Source organism: Ursus maritimus, unplaced genomic scaffold, assembly GCF_017311325.1.
Source record: "Ursus maritimus isolate PB19 unplaced genomic scaffold, ASM1731132v1 scaffold_16, whole genome shotgun sequence".
Lineage (NCBI taxonomy): Eukaryota > Metazoa > Chordata > Mammalia > Carnivora > Ursidae > Ursus > Ursus maritimus.
The window spans coordinates 23,742,706-23,765,414 of NW_024424008.1; the positions used below are offsets into that span (position 1 = coordinate 23,742,706).

A 22,709-nucleotide genomic window follows, 5' to 3' on the forward strand; every position below is an offset into this window, starting at 1 on the left:
AAGAGCCCTTATATTTGTGTGGAACCAGAAAAGGCCCCGAATCACCAAGGGATTGTTGAAAAGGAAAAACAAAGCTGGGGGCATCATGTTGCTAGATTTCAAGCTATACTACAAAGCTGTGATCACAAAGACAGCATGGTACTGGCACAGAAACAGACACATAGACGAATGGAACAGAATAGAGAACCCAGAAATAGATCTTCGGCTCTTTGGGCAACTAATCTTTGACAAAGCAGGAAAAAACTTCCAGGGGATAAAAGACAGACTCTTCAATAAATGGTGGTTGGAACATTGGACAGCTACATGCAAAAGAATGAATCTTGACCACTCTCTCACACCATACACAAAGATAAACTGCAAATGGATGAAAGACCTCGATGTGAGACAGGAATCCATCAAAATCCTAGCGAAGAACATAGGCAGCAACCTCTATGACATCGGCCATAGAAAGTTTTTACATGACACAGCTCCAAAGGCAAGAGAAACAAAAGAAAAAGTGAACTTGTGGGACTTCATCAAGATAAAAATCTCCTGTACAGCCAAGGAAACAGTCAAAAAAACTAAGAGGCAGCCCATGGAATGGGAGAAGATATTTGCGATTGACACTACAGATAAAAGACTGGTATCCAAGATCTACAAAGAACTTCTCAAAAATAAGCGAGAAACAAATAAATCATAAAATGGGCAGACGATATGAACAGACGTTTTTCTAATGAAGACATACAAATGGCTAACAGACACATGAGAAAATGTTCAAAGTCATTAGCCATCAGGGAAATTCAAATCAAAACCACACTAAGATACCACCTTACGCCAGTTAGAATGGCAAAAATTGACAAGGCAGGAAACAACAATTGGTGGAGAGGATGTGGAGAAAGGGGATCCCTCCTACATTGTTGGTGGGAATTCAAGTTGGTACAGCCACTCTGGAAAACAGTGTGGAGGTCCCTTAAAAAGTTAAAAATGGAGCTACCCCATGAGCCAGCCATTGCACTACTGGGTGTTTACCCCAAAGATACAGACGTAGTGAAGAGAAGGGCCATATGCACCCCAATGTTCATAGCAGCATTGTCTACAATAGCTAAATTGAGGAAGGAGCCGAGATGCCCTTCAACAGATGACTGGATTAAGAAGTTGTGGTCCATATATACAATGGAATATTACTCAGCTATCAGAAAGAACGAGTTCTCAACATTTGCTGCAACATGGATGGGACTGGAGGAGATAATGCTAAGTGAAATAAGTCAAGCAGAGAAAGACAATTATCATATGGTTTCACTCATTTATAGAACATAAGAAGTAGGAAGATTGGTAGGAGAAGAAAGGGAAGAAGAAAGGGGGGTAAACAGAAGGGGGAACGAAGCACGAGAGACTAAGGACTCTGGTAAAAAAACTGAGGTCTTCGTGAAGGGGGAATGGGATGGGTTGGTGATGGGTATTAAGGAGGGCACATATTGCATGGTGCACTGTGTGTTATATGCAAGTAACAAATCATGGAACTTTACATCAAAAACTAGGGATGTACTGTATGGTGACTAACATAATATAGTAAAAAATATTATTATAAAAAAAGGAAAAAAAAGAAGACACTGTATCCAAAAATTGCAATGAAATATATCAAGATAAAATTGAATAGAATGAAAAACGGGCTAGTATGGGGCATAAATCTCCAAAACATATATGTGAGGGAAAAAATAAAAGTGAGAAGCAACTTAAAAAATACATTGGGAAATAAGAATCTATTTGAGATGGAAGCAGGGTTAAAAAAAAAAAAAAAGAGGGGCGCCTGGGTGGCACAGCGGTTAAGCGTTTGCCTTCGGCTCAGGGCGTGATCCCGGCGTTATGGGATCGAGCCCCACATCAGGCTCCTCCGCTATGAGCCTGCTTCTTCCTCTCCCTCTCCCCCTGCTTGTGTTCCCTCTCTCACTGGCTGTCTCTATCTCTGTCAAATAAATAAATAAAATCTTTAAAAAAAAAAAAGAAAAACTAAAAAATGTAAAATTTTAGCCTGAAATATAAGCGAGTCATGAGGGAACACCTGGAGCTCCCTATATTATTTTCCTTTAGAGGTGGTCTTTTACAGTCCTGTGGGAAATAAGCTTAAGCTTATTCCCCTGTTCTTCCAGTGTGTCTTCTGGGAGGGGTCTGCTGTTTGGCTTCTCAGGCATCTTTGCCTGGGTGGAGTTGCCCCAGACCTTGTCAGGGAGATGGGCTTATTATGAGCTGATTGGCTGAGGGGCTTTTGTTCCCTAGTGTCTTTCCGTTCTCTTCAGAGGGTCAGAGCAAAAATGGCCGTGTGGGAATCTCTGTCCCAGAGCTGACATGTGGCCATCCAACACCCTCATCAAATCCTCCAGGTCAATCAATCTCCACCTCTGTGCATACCAAACTCCACCAACTCAAGGACTTGCATATCTTCTTCTGGGGCAGGGGCCCATTGTGTTGATTCTTAAATGTCTTTGCCCCATGCGGAATGGCTCTGCCCTTGCCAGGGGGCTAGGCTAAGTAAATACCTATGCCTCCAACATGGGAACAGCTATGTACATATACCAACTAATAACCAAAATAAAGAATCATATCAATAATAGTACATTAATAGTAGGAGAATTCAACACTCCACTCACAGCAATAGACAAATCATCTAAACAGAAGATCAACAGAGAAACAAGGGCTTTAAAGACATATTGTATCACATCGACTTCATAGATATATACAGAACGTTATATCCTAAAACAAGAGAATACTCATTCTTCTTAAGTGCACATGGAACTTTCTCCAGAACGATCACATACTGCGTCACAAATCAGTCTCAACAGATACCAAAAGATTGAGATTATTCCCTGCATGTTTTCAGACCACAATGCTTTGAAACTGGAACTCAACCATAAGAAGAAATTTAGAAGGAACTCAAATATTTGGATGTTAAAGAGCATCCTGCTAAAGAATGAGTGGGTCAACCAGGAAATTAAAGAAGAACTTAAATAATTCATGCAAACCAATGAAAATGAAAACACATTGGTTCAGAACTTTTGGTGTACTGCAAAGGCTGTCCTTAGAGGGAAGTATATAGCCAACCAAGCCTCTCTAAAAAAAATTGGAAAAATCTCAAATGCACAAGCTACACTTACACCTAATGGATCTGGAGAAAGAACAGCAAATAAAGCCTAAACCAAGGAGGAGAAGAGAAATAATAAAGATTAGAGCAGAATCAATGAAATAGAAACAGAACAGATCAACATAACTAGAAGCTAGTTCTTTGAAAGAATTAACAAGATCAATAAACTTCTGGCCAGACTTATCCAAAAGAAAAGAGAAAGGACCAAATTAATAAAATCATGAATGAAGGGGGAGAAATCACGACCAATACCAAGAAAATAGAGACAATTATTAGAATTTAATATCAGCAGCTATATGCCAAAAAACTAGGCAATCTGGAAGAAATGGATGCATTCCTGGACACTTATAAACTACCAAGACTGAAAGAGGAAGAAATAGACAATCTGATCAGACCAATAACCAGCAAGGAAATTGAAGCAGTAATCAAAAACCTCCCAAAAAAATGAGTCCGGGGCCAGATGGCTTCCCAGGGGAATGCTACCAAACATTTAAAGAAGAAATAATACCTGTTCTCCTGAAGCTGTTGCAAATAACAGAAACGGAAGGAAAACTTCCAAACTTCTATGATGCCAGCATTACCTTGATCCCAAAACCAGACAAAGACCCCATCAAAAAGGAGAAATACGGATCAATATCCCTGATGAACATGGATGCCAAAATAATAAGATCCAGCCAATAGGATCCAACAGTCCATAAAAGGACTATTCACCATGACCAGGTGGGGTTTATTCCTGGGATGCAAGGGTGGTTCAACATTTGCAAATCAACCAGCGTGACAGATTACATTAACAAAAGACGAGACAAGAACCATATGATCCTCTCAATTGATGCAATAAAAGCACTTGACAAAATACAGCATCTTTTCCTGGTTAAAACTCTTCAAAATATAGGGACAGAGGGAACATACCTCAATATCATAAAAGCCATTTATGAAAAGCCCACAGGGAATATCATTCTCAATGGGGAAAAACTGAGAGCTTTTCCCTTATGGTCAGGAACACAACAGGGATGCCCATTCTCACCACTTTTGTTCAACACAGTAGTAGAAGTCCTAGTCTCAGGATTTAGACAACAAAAAGAAAAAAAAAACAGCATTCCAATTGGCAAAGAAGTCAAACTCTCACTCTTTGCAGATGACATGACACTTTATGTGGAAAACCCAAAAGACTGCACACCCAAATTACTAGAGCTCATACAGCAATTCAGCAACATGGCAGGATACAAAATCAATGCACAGAAATCAGTTGCATTTCTGTAGACTAACAAGATGACTGAGGGAAGAGAAATTGTAACAATAGCACCAAAAACCATAAGATACCTTGGAATAAACCTAACCAAAGAGGTAAAGGATCTATACTCTAGAAACTACAGAACACTTATGAAAGAAATTGAGGAAGACACAAAGAGATGGAAAAATATTCCATGCTCATGGATTGAAACAATAAACATTATGAAAATGTCTATGCTGCCCAGAGCAATCTACACTTTCAATGCAATCCCTATCAAAATACCATTGACATTTTTCACATAGCTGGAACAAACAATCCTAAAATTTGTATGAAACCAGAAAAGACCACGAATCACCAGGGGATTGTTTGAAAAAGAAAACCAAAGCTGGCGGCATCACAATGCCTGACTTCAAGTTATATTAAAAAGCTGTGATCATCAAGACAGCATGGTACTGGCACAAAAAGACACATAGATCAATGGAACAGAATAGAGACTTCAGAAATGGACCCTCAACTCTATGGTCAACTAATCTTCAACAGATCAAGAAAGAATATCCAATGGAAAAAAGACAGTCTCGTCAATAAATGGTGCTGGGAAAACTGGACAGCCACATGCAGAAGGATGAAATTGGACCCTTCTCTTACACCATTCACAAAGATAAACTCAATATGGATGAAATTCCTGTGAGACAGGAAACCATCAAAATCATAGAGGAGAACATAGGGAGTAATCTCTTCAACGCCGGCCACAGCAACTTCTTTCAAGACATGTCTCCAAAGGCAAGGGAAACAAAAGCAAAAATGAACTTTTGGGACTTCATTAATATAAAAAGGTTCTGCACAGCAAGGGAAACAGTCAACAAAACAAAGAGGCAACCCACGGAATGGGAGAAGATACTTGCAAATGATGTATCAGATAAAGGGCTAGTATCCAAAATCTATAAAGAACTTCTTAAACTCAACACCCAAAAAACAAATAATCCAGTCAAAAAATGGGCAGAAGAAATGAACAGATGCTTCTCCAAAGAAGACATATGAATGGCTAACAGACACATGAAAAAAATGTTCAACATCACTAGCCATCAGGAAGATACAAATCAAAACCACAATGAAATACCACCTTACACCAGTTAGAATGGCAAAAATTAACAAGAAAGGGAATAACAAGTGTTGGAGAGGATGTGGAGAAAGGGGAAAGCATGAATACCCACCATTTGCATCAACATGGATGGAACTGGAGGGGATTATGTTAAGTGAAATAAGTCAAGCAAAGAAAATCAGTTATCATATGCTTTCACTCATATGTGGAACATAATAGTGTGGAGGACCATAGGGGAAGGGAGGGAAAACTGGGAAGAAATCAGAAAGGGAGACAAACCATGAGAGACCCTGGACTCCAGGAAGCAAACTGAGTGTTACAGAAGGTTGGGGGTTGGAGGATGGAGTAGCCAGATGATAAAAAAACAAAGTAAATAATGTTCACCAAAAAAATAAAAATTAAAAAAAATGATTTTCTTCTGTACATAAAAAAGACACAGGCAGGGGCGCCTGGGTGGCACAGCGGTTAAGCGTCTGCCTTCGGCTCAGGGCGTGATCCCGGCGTTATGGGATCGAGCCCCACATCAGGCTCTTCTGCTGTGAGCCTGCTTCTTCCTCTCCCACTCCCCCTGCTTGTGTTCCCTCTCTCGCTGGCTGTCTCTATCTCTGTCGAATAAATAAATAAAATCTTTAAAAAAAAAAAAAGACACAGGCAGAAAACAACCCAAGCCTACAACTGTATTATCTAAATCCTGAAGCAGTTTACAATGATTATTCCTTTGCTAGTGATTTTATTCATTTAATGAAAGGGGTAGGCCCTGATGTATACCAAGCTCTGATCTACTGCCTGAGACCCTGCAATGAACTAGTGATATGTCCTGCTTACAGATGCCAATTTAGTGGAGAAAAATGTGAAAGTATAAGTCCTGAATAAAAGCAACTTAAATTCCAAAAAGGAGATAAGATGGCCCCGGTTCACGTCACAATCTTGTGGCTGATTTTGTTACTGTTTTCATTTTTTTTCACTATTAACTAAACTTTATACTTTATTTGGATAGCATCAGTTTTTCCATTGCTGTCTTCTTTCCTTTCCAGGATCTAATCCAGGGGTTCACATTGCATTCAGTTGTTTGGTCTCCCAATTCTCCTTTTATCTGTGACAATTTCTTATTTTTCATGACCTTGACAGTCTGGAGAAGTACCGACTTAGTATCTATCTTGTAGAATGGCCCTCATCCAGATGTGTCTGGTATTTTTCTTATGATTAGACTGAAGATATGGGTTTGGGGAAAGAAAAACACAGAGGTGATAGTCTTTTCTCATCACATCATATTATGGATTACAAGACAACCACATGGTATCACTGATGATGTTAACTTTTATCATTTGGTTAGGATAGTTTCTGACAGGCTTCTCTGTCAAGTTACAGTTGACATACTCTATTTTTTTTTTTTGAAATTCATCACTAAGTCTAACAGCCCATCCTCAAGCAGGGAAAAGTTAAACTCTGCTACCTAGAGGAAAGACTAATACAATTCCAATTATTTGGAATTCTTCTCTAAAGAATATCTGTCTCTTCCTTATTTTACATGTGTTTATATAAACAAAATTTATTGTCTTTTGTATCAGTACAGATTCATGAATATTTTATAATTTGGATCATAATCCAATCATCTGATACATGACTTATTTTGTTGCTCAAACCATTCTAGCTTTGGCTATTGGGAGCTAGTTTTTGTTATTTCTAAAACATCAATTACTATAAGGGATTCCATCCTAGGTTGATTCTTTCCAAACCAACACTCTCAAACAGTAGCTGAACCATGATGATTTCTAATACCTATCCTAGTAGTCCTTTCCTGCTTATCCATACTGGAATTTATTCACTTTAGTCTTTTTAACTCAACAGTCTTGTGTCATGAATTTATTGCTTGTCTTCTAATACTGAGGAAAGTTATAATCCAGTTGAGCAAATCAGGTTGTATGCTCAGTGGCCCTATTATTATCTGTCAGGCTTAGTTTTTGCAAGGTGATTGCTGCTCTCCAACAATTCACTTAGCAGCACAAAATAAATATATGATTCTTTTTTTTTCTGATACAGAAAAACAAAATTTTAGGTAGAAGTCAACTAGTGATCAAAGGGGGTCATAAAACTAGTAAAAATCTAAGGGTGTATTTTTCATTCTGATACTTTTTCCATAGCATATTCATAAATTTTTGCAAACTTATGTTTTCAGGTAAGCCTGCATACCTGTTACATTTGATATTTTGTGGCTCATTTACTTCTCTCTCGTAGACACCTGCATCATTAATTGGTACCAACATTAACTTTTTCCTGATCTGTCATAATGCTGATTTCTCAGGAAAAGGTCCAATTGTCAGGAAAAGGTTATTAATGATTTTCTACTCAGCCACGCTTAAAATGACCATTCACAGTACTTGAAACTTTGTTTTTTTCTCCATATGAATCCAAGACAGCTGCCCTTCAACGCAGTGGCCTTTGAAGTACAAAGACTAAATTAAAATGTGCTTACAGAGTTTATTTTTTAAGTAATTTAAAATACGGTGTCAACATACATTAAAGATATTGTGGCAATTGAAATTAGGAATAACATGGGGTTATTTACATATTTTTGTATGTATGTGTGTATATATACACAAAGTGAAGACAAATACAGAAACACTACAAACAATTTAATATAATTTACTGACAATCATTTTCATCATATTTATTAATCTGTCATGTTAGCGGCTATAAAAAAATTCCTAGTACTGAAATACAATATCTAAATATTAATTTTAATATAAACTATAGTACTTCAAATTTTAACAGTATATAAATAGGATTCTGAATTTTTTAAAAACATCATCTTCCCTGCCAAACTCCCTATTTAGTTGTAAAGGTTTCAGCTCTTCCTGAATCACAGCTCTCAGTGTGGTGATATCTCAGACTTTAAGCATAAATCATGTGCAGTTAGTGTTCTGTGTAAAAAGGTAAATGAAAATGCAAAGCCATATATAAAACTTCTAACATGCTGCCATATAGAAAACAATGCACACTTTTAATCTAAGACACTGAATGGATTTAAGGCAAAGTTAGGCTACTCTCAACCTTGTAAGGGTAAAGACCAAAGGAAACACTGCTGAAAGATGGCAGATGGTACAAGGGGAGAAAGCGGTCATCTAATTAGGTGGTGTCAGCACCTTTGTCCTCCACCCCCCTCCATCACTTAAATTCCTAACATAGCCCTATACACAAACATCTTGGATGATGGATATTAATGTTTGTAATAACTATAAATGATCCCTGCCTTTTGGGACTCCTCAGTAAGCATACAGAATCCATTTCTCCCTCTAGTACCAAGAAATGTTCAACCTCTGAACCTGGCATCTTTCTTGAGGGCCAGGGAGAGCAGTGATGACCTACTGGGTTCCCTAACTAATACAACAGCTTCTGAACACTGATCTAGAATATCAGATCAGTTTTCTGCCAATGGCTCACTGTGAGTGCTGTCAACATTCTTATTTGAAACTCCTGATTTAAACCTCTGGATGCAGCTGCCATAAAAAATGAAAAGTATTATTTATTGATCTGATCTTTTAAAAGTACACGTCACTTATAAGTGAGAGTTCATCTAAGATTACTACCAAGTAGAACTTGCACATTTGAAGCAGGGAGATTTTGGTGACAATGCATGGATACAGTGAATGTATCAACTAAGTTGATAAATACCTGGCAAAAAGTCTGTAGCTCAACAGGAGACAGCCAGGGCATAGACTATTTAGAAAGGTTAACTTCATTTGTAAAAATTGTTTTGATTTTGGAAGGTGACCAAAAAAGATAGGAACCAAAAGTAAATAGTAATTTTTACCATTATGGGAAACCTTTACTCAAGTGCAAAATAACTTCTGGACAATAGTAAAGTCTTTTTTTTTTTTTACCAGAAGATATGATTTGGGGGTCATACTCAGTGATGTTATTAGGTCATACATAGTAACAGCTGCAAGTTACAAAGGTATTGTAAAAACAAAGAACAAAATCTGACTGTAAATGGTCTTACTGACTTACAAATCTGTAACTCAATAAAGTATAATTCAAGTGGGAGCTCTAAATGCTAATTAAGGCATCCTGAATACATAATTGAGGGGTATACTACAAATATAGTTGTTTGGAGAACAACTCTGAAGAGTCCTCTGAAGGACTCCTCTACACCAGCATCCATAGGAATGATATCCTTCTAATATCAAATATAGACACAGACCTGAAGGAAGAGGCTGGGAGTAATAAGGTGAATGAGGTTATCACCACAGGATTATGGTGCTAGACTTTTTTCCCCTTACCACCCAGTGGATTTTTCTTTTAATCTGGTGGATTTTTAAAAGTCATGCTGCAATATGTAAAACCAATTATCATAGAATTAGAATAAAAGTTATTATGTATCTTTATTTTTCCTACTTGGGAACTTCAATAGTTTGAGATTATAAAGTACATTTTTTTTTCTCCACATCCCTGAAAGAGCTAGCCAAGAAGCCATTGCTGAGAAACCTGGTTGTGAGCATTCACATTACAAAGCACAGAGAGCGAACACAACAACCAAAACCACTCAAATCCAACAAGAAGAAATGGCACTTCCTCATACTACATGGACTTCACAGGAATACAAAGACTATTTTACTTTTCAAACATTTACACATAACATAAGAAAAGCCTTCGGTTAACTGACCAGTTTCTATAAACTTGGTAGAGTTATGACATTACAAGAGTCACCTGTTAAATACATAAATGTTTTGTACTTGGAGATATTTTCACATAGTACACAAGATGATTAACTTAGACTTATCAATCTTTTCCTCACACTGATTATACCGTAAGTAGTGTTTAGGGTGTCCACATTGTGCATTCTGAAGGTGTGCATGTGGCAATTCTAACATATCTTCACATTGTCCCTGAAAAGCTAAGGTTTCATTATTGAAATGCGGTTACAATTTTTAATGTGATCCTGTTTCAATGACTGCCATTACCTTCTTGTGTAATTAATATTGCATGTAATTTAGAGCACATGTCTTGATTTTCTCAATGCTCATAAACACCTTATCTGTAGGAAACACATTTTTAAGGAAAATCAACTTTAGTCTATCTTCAGTATATGGCCATGACCTACTTACACATGTAATCAATATGAAGGAAATAGGACCATACCCATAAATCTATAATGTTAAAACTGCAAAAAGAAGTACAATTTGAACAAGCACTTGTACTTCTGTTTCAAAAAAGGGATCACAGTAAGTAATGCCACAATAAATGTTTCACTCTGAGAAAGGAGAGCGGGGCTTTACATCCATGTCTTATACAGCAAAACCTCTAATTCCTTACTGATCATCACTGGAATTAGCTCTCAGACAATTCAGAGAAAGGAACACTCTGGTCTGTGTTAAAATAAAATGAAGGTTGAGATTTCTTTATGCAGCAGCAAGTGAAGTAGAATTCTGAATCTTTCTTTGGAGTCAAGTTGGTCTTTGAAAGAAAATCAATTTGCCATTAAGAGGTTCTAATCTAGTAGGATGCCAGATGACGGCAAGGGTGTTTAAAACTGAGAGTGTCAGATAAGCTAAGGGACTAGTACATTGGAAAAACTACCTTCTGTTCCAGCAGAGAGTAGTCAGGGTGTCAGCAATGCTATTATTACTAGAAAGGGCCAACAAGGATCTAGAGACCAAAAAGCTCTAGCAACACCTGATTATAAGTATACAAATATCAATAGCAGGAGGTAAAAAATAAACATTTATCAGATTTTTTCATTATATTAACTAATTTTTACAACATTAAATATTTTTCATTCCTTTATTTCAATGTACTGATACTTATTTCTGGTTGTGACTCTGCCTACTGTTATTCTTTTTAAGTTCTAATCTAATATTCCATTTTTAATTTTAAAAGCATGAGTGTTCTAAGGCATAGTTGTGTGTATATGTATGCACATATAATTTAACCTGTTAACGCTAGAAACATTCATTTAAAGTAGAAGAAATTGAGACTACAGATTATATTATCACATAAAAAGAGTTTTATGCAGTCAATACCTGAGTGTCTGTACAGTGGAGAACTCCGAAGTAACAAGTAAAAAATTATGGCCCAGTGGACCAGTGCTGTGGCAGGCAATGGTAAGTAACCAGCTTTTTGGAATCTTGAGAAAAAAGGCTCTTTGCCACATGCAGATATTTATAGAAATAATATTTTAGAATAATTGAAATAGAAATAATAGAAACAATTGTTGATGTATGACCAGATGTTGGTGATACATTTAAACTGGTAGTAAATACCTACTTCTATGTTCTATAAATTCAGTGAATTCTTAATAAAGCTGTAAACTGAAAGGCATAAAAGAAAATCATGTACAGATTTCATTCCTGCTAAAGGTGATTAAACGATTTTAAATTCTGTGGTTCAGAATGATTTAAGAATCCTGTATCTTTATGTTTGGTGTCTACTGCAATTAAGCATAGAATTTAAAAGGTATAGTTTCTCTACTAGTGTCTTTAAAAAACATCTTTATCATTTGTACAAGAATTCCTCAAAAGCCAAAATTAAAATTAGATAACAATAAAATACGTTGACACTTTACAGTGTTACAAGTAGAATTCAGGCTGCATGCCTTAAAACTGCACTTTTTACAGTTTTCCTATTATTGTAGTTCTATTTTGTGATGCCAATATAATGCCACTAGCAGATGATATGTGCATATGACTTATGTTAATGTAGTAAAATTATATGTGTTTTTATTTATATGTTAATGTAGTAAAATTTCATAAAATCCCCAAATTATAGTTTTATACATCCTCTTAACCAGGCGTCAGCAAACCAAGACCCACGAGTCAAATCTGGCTTGCTGCCGGTTTTGTATGGCTCATCAGCTAAAACATTTTTATTTTTAAATGGATTTTAAGAAGTTAAAGAAGGATTTTATTTTCAAATTTCAGGTCCATAAATAAAGTTGTACTGGCACTAAGCCATGTTCATTTGCTTATTCATCGTCTATGGGTGCTTTCTGCTACAATGGCAGGGTTGAGTATTGTGGTGAAGACCTTCAAGGTCTGCAAAACTCCCAAATATTTACTATCAGGCCTTGACAGAAATAGTTTGCTAATCCTTGCTATGCCCATAGAAGGTGTCTGGAATGCTGAATGGAGTGTTTATGTTCAAATCAGTGTATGACTTAATTTGATTTCATTTATAGACATCATATACATTATTCCTTTTGACTATCATCATCTACTTGGTAAACAAATAAAAATAAACTTATGTTAAAAAAAAAAACTTATTCCTTGAAATGTTTAGGACCAGCAAAACAATCATATATAAAAGAAGTAAATGCTTAAGAAAAAATAATAAATGAACAATTTAAATTACATTTTTAAGTAATGATTTCAAGGTTCCTCAGAGAATGCCAGACAGTAAAGGACATACCTTAAAATACTTACAGCAAATTTCTAGTTTCCAAATATCTGGGATATAGTACTTAATACAGTATTTGAGATTCTACAATTGTTATGGAAGAGACAACGTGCAGAGTTACTTATTAGAAAAAAACAGGGGAAGAAAGATTTTAAAATAAACAGTCAAGAAGTAAAAAATAAAAAAAAAATGGCATGGCAAGCAGTTTAAGCATTTTTTTCTTTTCCATTTATAGGGAGCTACATAGTCTGCTGGTGTAGAAATTTGATAGAAATTTACTTTTCATTTAGTGGGCTGATTCCCATATCTGTGTCAGATAAAATCATAGTGCTTATTATTGTTACCATGGATACCATGAAGATACTGCCATCCACTAAACAGTATTAGAGGAAGACAACATAATTTTCTGGAACTAGTCCTGTTTTGCCTTCATAAGTTGCTTTCAACCATCCTGGTTCCACTGATGGGTACACTGACAAAAAATAAAAAATAAAACAAATGTGATTCAATCAACGTTAGCCTCAAATAATTATATAGATAAATGGGTAAAAATCCACATCAGATTGCATATATACACTCAAGTTGTCAAAACAATGTCACAGCACATTTAAGACTGGAAATGTCCTTTGCATTCATGTAACCAATCTTTCCTCCTCCCCAATCCCGCCCAGCCTTCTATCTTTCCCATCTACCCCATCCCTTCTTCCCTCTGCCTCTCTTGAATACACAGGAAGAAACCGGGCTGTAGAAGAATTTGATGCATTCACTTGTACACGTTATGAGAGGCAGAGCTTGGACTAGACTCTGGTTTCTATTTTAGCTTCTATTCCGTACACTATTCCTTCATCTTCCCCATGATAATCAACCTAAGTGAAGGGAATGAGTATACTTACCATTAGAAAATATCGCCCCCTGTGGGAAGGAAAGCTCATGGCTGTGCTCTGCTTTACAAGAGTACATGGCTTTGGCTTGGCTGAAAGAACAAAAAGCAATTTATAAAATCCACAACACACAAGTACATTTATACTTCAAGTTATTCTTAAAAAATGATATTAGTTTTTAGTTGTAAGAGTATAATATACATAAAACACACATGTAAGTGAGCGTAAGAGCATTTTTCACAAACTGAATATATTTGTGTAACCAGATCAAGAAATCAAACATTGACAGCACACTAAAAACCCTTCTTGTGTCTCCAGGAAATGTCCCCAAGGGTAATTAACCTGGCTTATAACAGCACAAAGTGGTTTTAAAGAATACTATTATATAATAATTAGTATGCTGGCAAACAGGCTCATTTTTACACATATATAGAAATTCATAGGTACCCTAAAGCTTTTTCTACTTTTCAGACTATCAGAAGTGAGACCCCAAAATTGAAGGCTTACAGAGTATAGTAAATAAATTAAGTGGGCATGATACAAGAAAAACAATAGGATACACTGATGCTAAATGGCAACCAACAATAGCCTCATTGTCAGGGAGATGATGACAGATGGAGGCTTTGCAAACCAGAGCCTATACCCACCTCCTAAAGTAGGATGCCAACACTCTTATGAGAATTCAGACTCAATATAACCAGCTACTCTGGTTTCTTAAGAGAAGCCAGAATTTCAGAGTTTTATATGAGATCTATTTTAAAATATTTGAGCCTACACTAAAAAGCCATCAACTGAGGCTGCTCATCAAGTTGCCAGTCAAGTCACCTTTATTCTTCAACATCCAATTACCTGGGCAATCAATGTGCAAGTTATCCTGACTTCACCTACTTCTCACCATCTCTATCACAACCAGAGTCCAAGCTAAATTCATTTTTGGTGTGGCTCACTAAATGGCTTCCTAGCTTTCTAAATCCTCAAGTCTTCCTATTTTGTCTCCTTACAATCCATTCTATACAGAGCAGCCAGGGGGCAGTTTGATAAATGTTCTGATGATCATGTGATGACTGCATTATTTCCCTGAAAACAACCATTGGTTTCTAACTCTAGCCTCCACACTATGCATAATCAGGTACCTGTCAGCATCTCCTGCTTCTTCTGTACCTGCCTCTGCTCACCTACTATACTCCAGTCACACTGGCCTGCTTTCACCTCCTCAAACATGCCAAACTCATTCCCACTCAGGACTATCAGGGCTTTGCCCTGAGATGTTTCCCTCTTTTTTGTTTTTTGTTTTTGTTTGTTTTTTTTTTTTTTAAGATTTTATTTATTTGACAGAGAGAGTAAGAAAGCACAAGTAGGCAGAGCGGCAGTCAGAGGGAGAGGGAGAAGCAGGCTCCCCGCTGAGCAGAAAGCCCTATGCAGGGGCTCCATCCCAGGATCCTGGGATCATGACCTGAGCTGAAGGCAGATGCTTAATCAACTGAGCCACCTAAGCATCCCAAGATGTTTACCTCTTGATCTTCACATGGCTATGCACTTCTAGTTCATCTTTAATTTCTTAAGCTTTGCTAAAGGTTAGGTCTTCCTGACCACACACTCTAAAATAGTTGCCCAGGCAACTATCATACTCACCTCTTTTAAGTCTGCATGGTGTTAATATCAGGCATTCTGTTACTATTGATATTTCTATAATCTTCTCCCCTCAGTTAGAATGTAAGCTCCCTGAATGATGCTTGATGCTTAGTAACTCAGTATTTGCTCAATCAATGAATGGGAAAAAAGGTAAGATGCTCTGGGCTCTGTTTTCTACACGATGAGTCCTTTTAAGCCTGAAGGCACCCTGTCCTTCCTCCTTGAGGTCTCAGTACTTTACCTGCAAAGAAGCATCAGCAAGCAGTGTTTGCTATCTACAACTCTCTCAAAGAGCAGTGTAACATTATTATTTCATTTCCCTGTTGGAAATAGATGCTGGGTCTTATTCCCTTACACTCCCAGAATGAGACTAGGTCATTTATACTGGAGTTCCCAAACAGATATCTGAAAATTAGAAAATTAAAAATCAGAGAAAAATTATGTTCCTTCCCCCAGAATCTATTTCATGAGGTGAGTCTTTCAGAAAGTTCGCTAGGACAGCCTGCAGCAGGCAGATTTAGAAATGACTACTAGCCCAATGCAACATAGTCTAAGGAAGAATTGAGGAAGTACAGGTACCCAGAGAAAGACAGGGCTCTACACTAAACAGCCATGTTAGGGCACCTGCGGGGCTCAGTCGGTTAAGTGGCTGCCTTCAGCTCAGGTCTTGATCCCAGGGTCCTGGGACTGAGCACCACATCGGGCTCCCTGCTCATCAGAGAACCTGCTTCTCCCTCTCCCCCTGCCTGCCGCTCTGCCTACTTGTGCTCTCTATCTCTCAGTCAAATAAATAAATAAAATCTTTTTTTTTTTAAAGAGCCATGTGTATGTGTGTGTATATGCATGCATGCACATGAATGTGTTTGCATGGGTGTGTTGGTTGACATGGTGTGGGTGTGGGGGAAGAGGATAATACCAAGTTATGAAGACTTCTAAGAACCAGAACATGGTAATCTTAAATAGAAAGAATATTAGTTTTTCCTATAAATCTTCCAGTCAATTATAATCATTTAATCTAATATAATTTGGGATAATTTTATCTGATATAATCTGATGTCTGATGAAATTGAGGGCTCCAGAGCCATTTCTCTAAAAATATGTAAAGATTTTTCAAAAAATCAAATCTTCTAACAGCAAAAATTTCCCCCTAATATTAAGTCTTTCTGCTTTGAATCATTAGGAGATGCATGAGGTAACAATTTTCAGTTATAGAAATCAGTAAGATACAATATCCTTACAATGATATAATTTTTAAAATTATACTCTAAATGCAACCAAACTATTTTTGTTAATATTTTAGACATGAATGTTCTCTCTATAGTGTTTTATGGGATTTGATAGCAAGGAGGAGGCATGTAAAATAATTACATCACTAAGTAAATGGATATTGTTAAATGTGTCAAAAATACATAGCACAAAATATTATCTGTCATGACTTTTCAATTATCTGTGCATATGACTAGACAGGTATAATTTTCTTCTGCTGAGATTTGTAACTACAGGTGTTAACTCAGCAGAGAGCTTTGATGATTTAATGTCACTGTCTGTGACAGTGAAGTTTTCTCTCCAGGTGCTAATGCTTCCTCTTTTACTGCCTTGGTATATTGACGATGTGAAAATAACACTGTCACCTACTGAGTCTCTCTTCAGAAGATCCTGATATCCTTTGAAAAGAATTTTGAAATCTTGCTTCTTATTGCATGGGAGAGTAAGGTAATGGCACTCAGCATCCTGAAAGCCATTTCTTCCCTTATCATCCAGAGGATGATCTGTTCACAAGACCCATTCTTAATTCTAAATGCTATTACTGATGTACTCATCAGTACAAAGTATCAAAACAAAGGTTTGATAGGGCGAGTGTGCAAAATTCACAATGCTTATCTTAATATAAGCAACATTTTAAAATGTCACCTAATTAAAAGTGATATAATGTTTTCTGGAGAGCCACTTAATGATACACACACACACACACACACACACACACACACAAACATACTCTTTTTGTATGAAAGAAAGAGAGATGCATACAGATAGAGTTAAAAAGATGCCAAAGTAGTAACATACAGAAAAGCTAAAAATAAAAAAAATCACAAACTAAGTCTTCATCAGAAGATTTAATAAATGAATACACACCAATCCAATACAGCACTAGGCAGATACTACAAATAGTAATGTAGATGAACACATGACATGAAACAGTGCTAGCACATAAGGCAAATATTTTACAAAAAAAATTGTCCTTGCAAGACCCCTAAATTGCCCATGACTCTTGACAATAAATACTGCATTTGCATTTTGGTCACTGGTTGGACATTTCTTAAATTAGTCACATATTCCTTTCTTAGGCTTCTGTCAACAAATACTGGCTGTTTCTGGCTTGGATGTCTGAGTATTGAAGGCCTCAATGCTAAAGAACTCCTATGGGAGCTTGTAGTTAAAGCTGCTTATATCAAAGGCATGTGTATTGCAACTCCATTGAAAATGAAGTGAAAACGTAACAAAGTATTTATTTTTATTTTATTTTTTTTTTTTTAGAGAGAGAGGGAATGTTTGCATATGTGTGAGCAGTCAGGGCAGGGGCAGAGGAAGACAGAGAACGAGAAAGAGAATCTCAAGCAGGCTCCACACTCAGCACGGATCCTGACTTGGGGCTCGATCTAATGACCCTGAAATCATGACCTGAGCTGAAATCAAGAGTCTGATGCTTAACCAACTGAACCACCCAGGTGCCCCAATAACTAAGTCTTTTTAAGTTAAAAATGTGTATTTTCTTTGTTTATCTAACATTTTGTTGAGCACCTTTCCTGTGTTGGGCACTATGTTGGAACAGCGAATACCACCTTCAGGGTTCCTTTTCTGTGTTTATCACAGAGGAGTGAGTGGTTCACAAAGTATAGTCAAGGGGAACCTGGATGGATGGGTAGATGGGACCCTGAGAGGACATTGCTCTGATAGCAAATGAAGTATATATGAGAATCCATTTATTTCCTATTATGCCATATATTAAAGAGGTCTGTAAAAATGTAAAATAATGTAACTCTTTGTATTAGAAAATATTTTTCATAAAATTTATGTTATTTATGCTAATATGTAATGGCCTTTAAAAAATATTTGTAAAAAATATTGTTTTAATGGTGCTTTGGTGGGATTAAGGAAAAGAGGTGTCTATTCCTGAGCTCTCAGCAGTCACCATCATTAAGGAATGGAAGCAGATTGGAGCATGGCCACAACAGAGGAGAGGGCCTCCTCTTCACAACCTCCTAGAAAAGCCACTGGAATGATCTGCTCAACTGTATCCATGAGTAGATTACCACTTTGCCCAATGACTCTGCAGTAACTCCTGGAGGTGTTACTTTCCTGTTACTCAAAGCCATCCACTGAAGTCTCCCACTTGGTCTCTTTCCCAAACATGGCTAGTCATCCTACTACCCACTACTGGTTCTATCATTCTTCAAGATCCAATTCAAGGGTAACCCTGAACTCCCTAGAAAGAAAGCAAAATAAGCATTATAGGAGGTTAGTAAGGGAAATGCCCTCAATTTCTATGTGTTGTTCACTTGTATTTAATGGTATAAAAGAGTATCAGGTGACTGTTAATAGTTAATGATTAAGTACCATTGATGTATTAGAAACTTGAATATTTTAAGCAAGCATTTTAAATAGTAACAATAATAGTTACTATTGTAGACCATCTACAGAGAACTCACCAAGTACTTCAAATACATTACAGTGTACATTTACAACAATTTGTCAAAAGAATTATGACCTTCATTTTATAGATAAAGAAAACAGATTTCCTAAATATGTCACTCCAAGGTTACTATAACTAGGAAGTGGTAGACCAAGAATTTAAACCTGGGTCTCTCTGACCCTGACGTTGGTTGTGCTCCACTGTGCCTGTCTCTTGGTGAAAAGTTCTGACACTGTCAACAAATGCTGTGGAATTGTTGACAAGTAAAGACTCCAACCTTTAGTGCACTGAGTGAGCTCTAAGTTTATGCTGACAGCCACTAGAAGTTGATTTAGAGTATAACTTAAGAGCATATTAAAAATGCAAAGGTTGGTTGTTAAACATCTGAGTATATGACAGTGTTCTCATTTACTTCATTAATAGCTGCTTTTCTTAAAGCTTTTAAAGGATTAGCTCTGATCCCAGAACTTGAGCCCTTAACAAATTGTTTAGAACTTCATAATAAAAGGGCTCCACCTAGTGGAGCAATTCAACTATATAGCAAGATAGAAGTAGCAAAGTTAAGTCCCTTACACTAAGGCCTAAAAATGATGATAGTTTCAGAGAAATGATGTTTGCTCTGACATGCACAGTACCTAGTTTTCACCATGCTTTGATAAAAAGGAAGAAGGTGAAGATAGTATGGATGGAGGTAAAGTAAATGCAAGTACTCTGGGATTTGTTCATAAGTTCAACGCATTGACCAACATCCCAGTAAGATACCAAAGTAGCTCTACTCTGTGAAGTCAAAAACATTAATACACAAAGACCCGTGCTAGGCCTTGGGAAAAAAACAAAACAAAACAGAATGTGAAGGTCAATGTTAACCCTAGTAACTAGAACAAGCCCAACATTGCATAGGTATTTAATAAACACTTTCTAAAAAAAGTCCACATACTTCAAAAAGTCAATAAAAATTCTATGGTTGAATACTTTTTAAAAATTTTAATTCTAGTATAGTTAATATTAGTTATCATAATATTAGTTATATTAGTTGTAGATGTACAATATAGTGGTTGCGTAACTTTTAAAATAACTATACAGTGATACTTCAATTAATTGTGATAACTTTTCTTCATAGCCTTGATTATCCAAACATGGGAAGCTCAAAATTGCCTTTGTACATCCAAAGGAAAAATCAAAGTTTGTTCTTCAAGTGCTCTCATTTATATACTCTTTTAATAGCAAGCATTTATTGAATGACTCGGACCTGTTGCTGATGGTAAAACAATACAAAAAAACCAAACATACCAAAATATTAAAGAAATTCCATTATTTCAGACATATTCAAACTAAAAATCAAAGCCCTTCTCACGTGGATGAGAATATCAATTCGGAACAGGAGGAGAGGAAAGCGAAACCTTAGAAGCAAGCACAGTATTAGCAACAAGAGGTAACAATCCGTGTCCTTTTAACAGAGAGGAAGGTAAAATCTGGGAAACCTGAATGAAGAACTGTACTCAAAAAAGGAGCGGCTTAGGCCGATCAGCTCTACAGCAACACAGTGGCCATTAAGAATAAGCATATTTTTCAGTGCATGCTCATAAAGCTTCTTTCAGAAAAAGTTCTAGAATATACTTTTTTAAAAGTCAAGAATATACTTTTGAGGCACACCTGGATGGCTCAGTCGGTTGGCATCTGACTCTTGGTTTTGGATCAAGTCGTGATCTCAGGGTTTAGATCAAGCCCTGAGTCTGGCTCTGTGCTCAGCAGGGCGTCAGCTTGAGAGTCTTTCTCACCCTCTCCCTTTGCCCCCCGCCCCCACATTCATGTGCACGCTCGCTCGCTCTCTCTCAAATAAATTAATAAATCTTTAAAACAAATTTAAAGAAAAAGAATATATTTTTCAAGTTTCCAGAAATTGTCATCAAAAGAGTTTTTGCCATGCCAAGAGTTACGGCAACTTGTATCTTTCAGAAAACTTGTTTAGAACCCTTCCTTTGTGAAGATTTTAGTAAATGAGGCATCACTGGAAGAGTCTGAGAGGCTAAATGCTGTTTACAGATGTGACCTTTTTTCTCTCTGAAGATAGTGGGTGTAGATTTGACCATCTACAGACCTGTAGGTCAGAGCAGTCAAAGATGACCCAACATGTCAACAAAAGACAACAATGTCACCACTATTCTATTTATTTTTTACATTAAAGGTTTTGAGAACTTACCGCCCAGTAGAAACCAGCTTAAGTGAACCAACATTTTCAAACAGTTGGGCTTTTGCTGCCACACTGAAAAATAATTTTAAAATGCAAGTTCCATTAAAATCAATCAGAAAATCATTCAGTTCAAAGTATAATTTGGGGTTATCAGTTAACACACCCAAAAACAGTTAAGAACTAGCTGCAAAATTTGACCTGAATTTTAATTGTTTTAAGCTTTAATGTGGAAGAAATTTTTAGATATAGTCTCCAATTCACAGAGTAGCAGATGTAATAAACCTATAGCTACCTCCCCTGGGGATTTTACTGTCCTCATCTTTTCTACTTCAGAAAACCGTGGGAGCAGTAAAAAAGAACATTTTCTCCCCACCCAGCTTTTGGCAGTGATTATTGACTCCTGTGGAGCCACAGGGAAGAATCAAATCATCAAGACAAAAGAACTGTTGTTCATTCTGATAGCTAAGACAAAACTAACTCTAAAATGTTTCTTTTCTTTCTTTCTTTCTTTCTTTCTTTCTTTCTTTCTTTCTTTCTTTCTTTCTTTCTTTCTTTCTTTCTTTCTTTCTTTCTTTCTTTCTTTTTTTAATATCTGAACATAGTTCTTAAAGTGAAAAGAGGGAACTCTGAAAATACGGCCAATAAATACATTTGTGGATTTAAATCATGGGAGGCAGGGCATGATCAACTTGAAAAAGTGAGACTATATTAAAACTAAGGCACCCTGGGGTAATTAGAAAAGTTTCTATACTTACTAGAAGAGAGCATCAAATTCAGTGAATGATGTTTTAAATTAGATTTTTAAAGTGTATCTTATTTCTTTAATTGACAAACTTTTCTCCCAGAGCCTAGCCAGTTGATAATATGAAGGGTCATTTTACACCTAATACAGAATATATATTCTCTCAATTTTAATTTCTACTTCATCAGTACAATTACAAAACAGAAGCAAATCTTCTCTTTCCCTCACAAAGGATGGAATTTATATTCTCCTATCTCCCTTGACATATTGGCTTAAAATATATTTTCCCTTAATGGCTAGAACTATACACACTGCACAGTAGACAGATTTATAAATATAGTATTTGTCTATACAGTGGTAGTTGGATTTCTGACCAAGAGAGATAATGTATGTCAAATACCTTCTGTAATCAAAAGGTTCTTGTCAAAGAAGGTGATGAACGAATGAATTTAAGATACTGTTCCTACGGAAACAGGCTTAGCAAAATGCCTTACTGGACTTTAAATGGATAATTAACTTTCCTTAACTTTCCTAATATTAGTTCTCATTATCTCTAAAACGAGGTTTCTACTACCTACTGTGGAGGGACACGAAGGACATTAAGAGAACACATGTAAAGGTGCCCAGTAATTGCCCATATAGCATTTGAAAAGCTCAGTAAAACTCAGGAAAATAAAATGAATGGGTTAAAAACTTTCCTTTTTAGATTTTGCTTACTTCTTTATCCAAGTTTCC

The 22,709-nt window shown here is 36.6% G+C and overlaps 1 protein-coding gene across 1 annotated transcript in view; it reads right to left on the reverse strand.

Moving 5' to 3' along the window:
- Positions 1 to 9,808: 9,808 nt before the first annotated feature.
- ARHGAP42 (Rho GTPase activating protein 42) overlaps positions 9,809 to 22,709 on the reverse strand; it is a 320,488-nt gene continuing 307,587 nt past the window's right edge. Inside the window, exons 22-24 of the mRNA XM_008688390.2 lie at positions 21,242 to 21,304; positions 13,731 to 13,810; positions 9,809 to 13,309 (exon numbers count right to left, since the gene is read on the reverse strand). Of these exons, the coding sequence (XP_008686612.1) occupies positions 13,221 to 13,309; positions 13,731 to 13,810; positions 21,242 to 21,304 (232 nt within the window). The 3' untranslated portion in view covers positions 9,809 to 13,220. The remainder of the gene's footprint in view (positions 13,310 to 13,730; positions 13,811 to 21,241; positions 21,305 to 22,709) is intronic.